Consider the following 8,464-nt stretch of genomic DNA (forward strand, 5'->3'; position numbering starts at 1 on the left):
TTCATAAATTTCTCATTAAAATGTGCCATGAAGCTTTCTGAAATGTTTTTCTTTATTTTTGATTAATTTATGCAAATATAAGTCAATAGATCTTAAATGATCAGGTTTGGGGGCAACAGTACATTAATTACTGGAGCTGAGGCATAAATTCTGGCTGCATGTTTCTGAGGAGAGGATGGGATTTCTCCAGTGCATTGAACACAATCCAGCCTGATCTGCTCTGTGAGAAACTCCAAAAGATAAATATATTTCCCCGTGGATTGAATAAAATCACAGAGTGTGATTAATTATGCTGTAACAGCATTAATTCGCCCCAAGATGAATTTATTCACCTAAAGCATTTCAGGAAGAAAAAAAATTGAACATAGGAGCAAAGTCATTGAAATTGAAATCAGTACTCTTTATTAAAGCTGAAATTCAGACCACAACTGGTTTTGGCATATGCCACACATCATCATTCACAAAATTATTCAAACAGTTGTGCAATTTTAAAAGTTGTTTGACAACACAAAACAATTAGTCCGCTCAGTTAGCTGTTAAAGTTTGGGGAAAAAAAAGATAACTTGCTTGAAAGTTTATTCCTACAGAGTTTATTCCCCTTAAGTCCTCGTATCAGATTTGCTTTTATCCTACCAAATCCAGACTTATTGTAACAATTCACACAAACTGAAATGGCATAGTACATTTACTGAACTGTTGTCCAGGTTGAAACTTTCTGATACCAAAATAGAAATCTGTTCAAGTTATTGCTAAACAGTAAGTTTTCTGGTAGCTGTTTTTTTTTCTTTTTTTTTTTAATCAAAACTGTTTTACCTGCTGGTAAGTTAGTCAGTCTGGTCAATAGAACTAGTGACAATTATTGTGCTTGATTTAGCGAGGAAAAGCGCTTGACTTAAAAACAGCAAATTACTATTACAAGTCAACTTTTTTTACAATTAGTTTTCAAAAACATGAAAAACATTTAAATGAAAACATAATGTTTTAAGAACTCAAGCATCAGACCATCTTTGACCCCGTGTGCCGAGGAGCGTAGTCCTGAAAAAACATGTCGACGTACTGCAGGATGTGATCCACGGCGCTGAGCAGAAGGACGTCGGTGTTCACATCCAGGTCCAGTTCTGACGCGTAGTTCTTCACTGGAACGATGTAGGAGGTGGACATGCCCAGAAGAGCTCCGGCTTTGTTCATCTGCAAACACACAACTCGCACATTTCAGTCCAGACTAAAGCAAACACAAAAGTTGTCTGAAATTAAACTTTTAAATAATCCAATAAATAACAAATTTTGTTATTTATTGGATAAAAAAGTAAATAAAATAGAAAAATGTTAGTCCCTGTGTTGGAGCCACTCTTGGTGCCCTAACTTCGAACAAAAAAATAATTTTACTAATGCAAACTGCGATACATTAATAGGTAGTCCTGTACATCAGCAGGCATGAATTGATGCATTCTAAGTTTAATACATAATCTAGCCAATAACTCCAAAGAAATTTACTATAACTTTGCAATATTTTAATATTGTTTATTGAGGCTGGACTATATAGTTGAAAAAAATCTCAATATAAGCATTTCACATCAGACGATAGATAATTATCAATTAGAGTTCTGTTTCAAATATCTGAAATAATAAAAAGTCTTACTAAGCAATAAAAATCTGGCAGTGCAACCTTTTCTGTTTTATTCACAGTTTTAACTCTAAGCCATTATTTATTTTTAAGCATTTATGAGGCACAGTGGCAAAACCCTAAACTGCTGTTGCTCAACAGCTTGTTGCTAGGTAACCACGTTACTCAACAAGTTGTTGCTAGGTAACCAAAGAGTGAGAGTTAGTTGATGCCAGTAATCCATCTTGCTTAGCTGGCCTTTACAGTTTGTGCGGCTAATCTTTACTACTTTTGTCCAACTCTCCCAGAATGCTGTGCAGTTCTGGATCGGAGTTCAATGAAAGTATTGATTAATCATATTGATCCAAATTTATCATGATATATGTTGCTATGGATTCTTGTCCAGCCCTATTGTTTATACACTGCTCAAAAAAATAAAGGGAACACTTAAACAGGTGTTTAACACTTAAATGTTCCCTTTATTTTTTTGAGCAGTATATTTATAAATATCCAAAAATGTGGGCCTCATTTGGACCAATGAGTTAAGAGAAAGTATGAAACCTGACTTTAGATTACGCATTTCCACCCACCGTCTCTCGAACGCTCAGGCTCTTGTAAACATTGCTCACATCTTTGGCCGTTTCTGGACAAATTTGGTCAACGTGGGTCAGCAGAGCCACCTGGTGAACCCCTAAAACAAACAAAAAAAATAATTCAATAACCCTTAAGGTAATTTAAAATCCTAACTTTGGGGGGAAAAAATGCTTGTGAACTGATAAAATTATGCAATCGTCTTTTTCCGCATTATAATGGTCAAAAGGACAGGACATCCTTAAATCTTTTAAAACTGCCTTTAAAGATCAGTATATTTACACTGCTACACTATTTCCCAAAATAAATAGCCATAATCCACATCATTTTCATTATTGTAGAAAAAAACCCACTTCTGTAGGGAGGAACCTCTGCAGAAAATGTAATTATGACATTTTGTAGTAGTGCCATCTGGTGGACAAAGAAAACCCCAAATGTTCAACAGAAATTAATGTATAAGTTTGTGTTAAGATAAGTGAACAAAGCTAGTCTGTGTGAGTTAGTTTAGGATTATTTTAAGAACTGAGATGGGGAAAAACATCTAATTTGAGTTGTATTCCTTCAACACAGCCAAAATGCATAAAATGTCCTAAAGATCTGTTAATAATGATTATATTCTTAGTCTTAGACTCCACCACTTTGATTAGAAATACTTTATAACTTTCTATTAAGTATATTTATTGTACCTTGATTCAACTTGCAGAAAATGAGACCTAGAAAGCATTTACCTGTTAAAGCTACATGCAAAACAGTGATTAATTTACATAATTTATGCCTCCGTGTGTCTGTCTGCGTTTGCTCACCTAGCTCGCTGATGAACTCTCGCAGCTGTTTGAAGGTGGAGCCGAAGCCTTTGTGGTAGGATGAGATTTTCGAGGCGTCCACCACGAAGGCCACGCAGTGTATTCTGTCCCTGAGGCTGGGCGTCTTCACGTACCCCGCCGTTTCTGTGCCAACTGGTTGATCCGGACTGAACTGAGGACAGGCGATTTCAAAGATCAGGCTACAAACATTAAACTGTGATGGCAAGAATGTACAAAGAGTGAGTTTCCCCCATGACTGTGAGGAATATGCGTTCAGAAGATTTAAAATAATCAGATATAATCCTGCTACCTTGTGCCCTTCAGGAACCTGGCCTTTAATCACGGACAGGATGTCGTGTAGAGTCAACCCGGTCGTCTCTCCGTCGCCAAGGCCCATGATGTCACACAGCACCAGCCCAGTGTTGTCCTCCCCTTTCTGACCACGGATGTTGAAGGACTGTAGCTGACAAAATGGGTCAAAGTTAATTATGTAAAGCTAATGAGCAAAACTTGTCAACAAGAGAGAGGAGGGACAAATTTAAAAAAAATAAATCTGAATTTCTACTGTTTATTAAAAGTAGTGAGAAATAAAGGCCTTCAGTCTGCAGAGTGGAGTGTTGAACAGCAGGGCGTGGTGGGCTAGAGAAAGAAAACTGGTTGCTTTGTTTAAAGTAACCGCATTATTCTTCCTTGAACACATTAAGATAGCAATGCGGTACATGTTCATCACATTTTTTTTTTTTCCACAAAACCAGTCTTGGATACTGAAATTTTAGTTCTGTCTATTTTGAGCTCTTTCAGAATGAGCTCTTACAGCTCCTCCTGTCACTTTAAATCCAAATAAGCTGATGCTGGCCACGCCCCCCCAACTCAATGTTGAAATGGCTGCAACCCAATATGTAATTATACAACTGTACATCTTTGAAAAGCAGAAGTGGAGCCTCCTGCACAGCCAACAAGAATGCAGCAGGTGGTTTTTGGATGGTAAGTTGACAACAAAAACACTCGTCTTTTCCAGCAGCCATTGTGCAGCCCATACAGCGGTAAAACCAGCTGAACAAACGTCCTGAAGCTCTGCTTGGGTTGGTGGTGACGGGTTGGGCTTTGCTTGGGTTGCTAGGTAACGGGGCAGTGCCTGCTGATTTGTGATGTTACATTCAGGTTTTTGAACCGGCTAGTTTTCCAGACACCAAGAAAATATCAACTTATTCCCAAAAAGCAGCTGTATGTTTTTTTTCAAAGAGCTTGGGTTGCTTTTAGAAACAGTTGAGACCCAAATGGAAGTACAAAAATGAGCAAAATGTTAATTTACCAGAATAACTCCCCTTTAAAAAAACATTTTCAACATGAATGTGTCACTTGTACAATGAACCAAAACACTGGAGAGGTGGAAGAGACTAATTAAGGCAGAAACTTTGAATTTGGAGGTGTAACGTGTCATGGAGCAACACAAAGTACAGCACGACTAAAGTAGACAAAAAGATCCATGGTTTAAATTTTTTAAAAAGATTAATTTTCTATTTTATCAGGACTGTGAGCATCAACCAACATTAACAAACGGTCCATCAGGCATGAGGATGTGTTCGCTGCAGGTCAACCGTTACCTTTTTAGTGAAGCTGGTGTTGAAGGAGGAGCCCACCATGGCACGGTTCGTCACTCTCCCATTAAACACAGACTGGACTGAACTGATGAAACTGGACTTTCCAGAACGAACCGGTCCGAGGAGGAGAACCCGGGCCTGAGACACATCCTTACAGCTGGGTCTGTAGGAGCTAACAGCCTTCATCAGGCTTTTCTTTTGCCTTTAATTTAAAGATTAAACGATCAGAAGAAGATTGAAACAACATTCATCTGCTGGAAGATGGAGGCTAAATGTACTCACTCTTCGGTCCACTGAACATCTCTCCACTGAGATTCCAGCTTTGACTGAAATCCTGTAAAAACTTAATTAATTAAAAGATTATTAACTACCAGTTCAATGATAGCTGCCCTGAAAAAATACATAAAAGTAAACGTAGGAAAACCTCTTATATTTCAAAAGCTGCAAAAGTTAGTGTGTAAACAAATTACCATGTCAAGATATGACAATGCTTCTTTAATGTACTTTAATTTATTTTAGGTGTTATTTTAGCTTTGTCAAACTTGAGACGGGCTAAATATCATGTTTTTTTTAATTATCTTTACTGTTTTCTCAAACTTTGAAAAATACAGGGTGGATTTTTAAATCAAAGAAACTTAAAAACCAAAAACTGCACATTTATTCAAAAGCTTTAGCAAATAACTTGGGTTTATTTCCAAAGCACATATATTTGGTTTGTATGAGTTGTGTTTACTGTACATAAAAACCCAAGAAAGTAAAGCAGTGACTGATTTTAACATAAATGTGTAAATTTAGTGTTCAAGATTATTTTTAAAGAAATTAATATGCCCGCTAGTAGCTTACCTGGGATTCCTACAGGTTTTTCCCTCTTTTTCTCTTTTGTGCTGTCATTTTGTGTCTGACTGGAAATAGTGAAGCTGGATGAGGTCAAAGTAAGAGCAGGAGGCGAAGGATTGCTTAGAGGTACAAAGGAGGAGCTGATTGGACGTCCGAACGAGAAACCCACACTAATAAAAGAAAACATGTGTCAGACTATGCACTGAAAAACAAAACAACGAATTTCTTCCTTTTCTAAAATCTAGACTTCTTGAGTAGTTCAACCCAAACTTTTGTCAAAAACAGTGTTTTTGAGAACAAATGCCATTCCCCCTCCTTTAAGTAGGTAGGAATATGAAGTATGAATTGGAAGTACGATGATTTGCAAAGGTATTTAAAAAGGAGCTGCCATAAAGACGTGGCTGCGGTTTATTGAAGCAAAACATTAAGCTACTGAATAGAACTGGGCTCACAATGTTGCCGACCTACTAGGATTAACAAAATACATGTCAAACTTCAGAGCAGAAGTAAGTACTCTGAACTCAACATTTTTTATATTTTATAAACTGAGAGAGACAAGAAAACAACATGGAAAATAACTAGCTTTTCCTAGCTAGTAAAAAAAGTTTTAGGCTGTGCATTGACACCTTTATTATTCTACATTTTTGTAATTTTGGTCATCTTGTACCTATTGGAAAAACCTGTAACCATGCAGAAATTTGTATCCATGTGAATTTAGAAAAGTGTGACAATTGTCTGCTTTATATTTTGTATAATGTAAAGCACTTTGAAATGCCTTGTTGCTGAAATGTACTATACAAGTAAAATAGAATTGATTTGATTGATTATAAATAAATTATGCAACAAAGTGACAGTTGATATAATTGAATGACTGTTGAAGGAATTTAACTTTAAGGAAAAACAATGGATTTAATTAGGTCTGTGTGGGACAATTCCTGGGGCAGAAGTGTAAAATCAAGGCGCCATCATACAGTAACATTTTATTATTCAAAATTGTTTACCTTACTGATAAAATATATTTAAGCTGATAAAAGCATTAGGCTGTACATTTATACATAAAATAAAATTCAATTGATAAATTATAATTTTATAACATTACATACCAAACTACACACAGTCACTTTTTATGAATAAGCTCCTAGTATTTATTTTGTAAATATTAACTTAGCCCAGTCACATTTAGAGTGTGGGAAGTAAAAAGTAATAGGATGTTGCTAATTTGATTTGATCAAAAATATATTAAAATGCTTCAGGAAATAAGCTAATTTGCTTTGTTGTAATTTATTCTACCTTTTTCTGCTGTCCATGGGTTTGTATTTTGTAGCTCCTTATTTGATATGTTCTTGTCTCTGATATCTGGTTTGTTTATGAAAGCTTTTCCTTTTACCTAATGAACACAGCTGTGTCACATTGCTAATTTACTCTCGCTGTGTTTATTCTCAGGTTTTTCCTTTCAGGGCATCTTTGTTGTCTCCTCATCCTGCTGGTTTTTCTTCCCACCAAAGTTTTTTTATTCTTTATGTTTAAGGACTTCCTGCTAGCTACATATTTGCTTCTGTTTAGGTTAACTATTGCTACAATATTCAGGCGTCTCAAACTCCAGTCCTCGAGAGCTGAAGTCCTGCAACTTTTAGATGTGTCTCTGCTGCACCACACCTGAACAGAATAATTAGGTCATTAAGGCTTGGAGAACTGATCTACACAAGGAGGAGGTAATTAAGCCATTTCATTCCAGTGTTTTGTACCTGTGGCACATCTAAAAACTGTAGGTCTGCGGCCCTCGAGGACTGGAGTTTGAGACCCGATACTTTAATGTGAACAAAAGTGCATAAAATTTTGATTGGTAGAGCTTATATCTGCTGGCACATACATACATTTAAATAAACTATAATCAGTTATGATCACTTTAACACAATTTAAACTTACTTTCTATTCATTAAAAAGAGTGTTGTTCTTAAAATGCATCACTTAAAATAGACTTTGTTGCTTATGAAAACTCAAAACTCCAATGTTTCCTTCCTCTCAATTTTCCATTAATGGACACAGAACTCTGTGAACAACCAGCTTCTTTAGCAACAGCGACTCAAACTGCTGCTGCTAAAGAGGAACTGTCAAGCCAGAAGTCTTCCCAAGACTGTTTATGTTAATTACAACATAACATGTCTTAATTAAGACTAATGGTTTTACATTGTATAGTTTGAGAAACTGCAGTTTTTGTTATAAGTTTCTGTAAGTTCATAAGTGAACACATCTCAGTTTCACTTTTTTAATCGAATCACGAAAATAAATTAACTTTTTGAACGTATTTTAGATCGTTTATAAGGATCTTTTCTGTGGTCATTTCCACACCCAGCTTTTACAGAAACCGATCAAGCCAAGATCAAAAGTGCAGAAGCGTCCTGCAGAAATTTTAAAGCAAGTAAATCAAATTATTAATTTGCTTCTTGCAACAGAAACTCTGGATACCTGGGTTTGTCTTCGCTTTTTTTCTCCATAGTGACCTCTGCGAGTAGACGTGACAGAGCGCAGCAGATGCGTGGACAGACGAAACTTTAATTTCTCCACAGCGACGTTTTACCACGAAAAGAAAGTGAAACTGAGAATTTCATAAACCCACACAGCAGAGAGGTGGAACAAGCGATCCATTTACTCAGACGGTAGTTCTTAAAGTGAAACTCATCCCCAAATCAAAGTTTTTTTATTTAAATTGCCCAAATAAGTTATTTGAGATTCTATGTTTATGATTCTGTGCAAATTCGGACATTTTTGTGCAATTCTTTTAATTCGGCATTAGTTTGCATAAAATCGTTCCACTACTGGCCTCTCCAGTCAGACGGAAGTTGAATGTTGATGCATGTTTTTGTTTACATCCGGAAGTTTCTCGCATGCGCACAACTCTGAAGGGCAAAAACAGGCGATTATTTTTATATTACTTTTAATTTAATTAGATCCTACGGTTGCTGTCACGTGGTTTTTCTCCTTCTGCCGCTTATGTGCAGCTTATTTTTGATTTTTAATTAAGCTCTTTC

General features: G+C 36.3%; 1 protein-coding gene across 4 annotated transcripts; it reads right to left on the reverse strand.

Annotated features, from left to right (window-relative positions):
• Positions 1-379: 379 nt before the first annotated feature.
• ifi44g (interferon induced protein 44g) lies at positions 380-8,043 on the reverse strand. Of its 4 annotated transcripts, none has more exons than XM_028027347.1 (8): positions 7,902-8,043; positions 5,442-5,605; positions 4,881-4,932; positions 4,602-4,800; positions 3,308-3,460; positions 2,998-3,169; positions 2,194-2,294; positions 380-1,188 (listed from the first exon to the last, which is right to left on the reverse strand). In XM_028027347.1, exons 1-8 carry the CDS (start codon positions 7,928-7,930, stop codon positions 997-999), a joined length of 1,062 nt encoding a protein of 353 aa, XP_027883148.1. In that variant the 5' UTR covers positions 7,931-8,043; the 3' UTR covers positions 380-996. The 4 variants fall into 4 exon arrangements, with proteins under 4 accessions (XP_027883148.1, XP_027883146.1, XP_027883145.1 ...); XM_028027345.1 differs by having other exon boundaries at positions 3,308-3,454; positions 4,881-4,941; XM_028027344.1 differs by having other exon boundaries at positions 4,881-4,941.
• Positions 8,044-8,464: the final 421 nt, after the last annotated feature.

The sequence above is a fragment of the Xiphophorus couchianus genome, chromosome 9, assembly GCF_001444195.1.
Source record: "Xiphophorus couchianus chromosome 9, X_couchianus-1.0, whole genome shotgun sequence".
NCBI lineage: Eukaryota > Metazoa > Chordata > Actinopteri > Cyprinodontiformes > Poeciliidae > Xiphophorus > Xiphophorus couchianus.

Coding starts and splice junctions, on each gene's coding strand:
- ifi44g (XM_028027344.1), bottom strand. CDS start 7,930: ATGGAGAAAAAAAGCGAAGACAAACCCAG. Junction 3,170..3,307: donor AGGTTCCTGAAGGGCACAAG/GTAGCAGGATTA, acceptor GCCTGTCCTCAG/TTCAGTCCGGATCAACCAGT. Junction 1,189..2,193: donor GCCTGAGCGTTCGAGAGACG/GTGGGTGGAAAT, acceptor GTGTGTTTGCAG/ATGAACAAAGCCGGAGCTCT.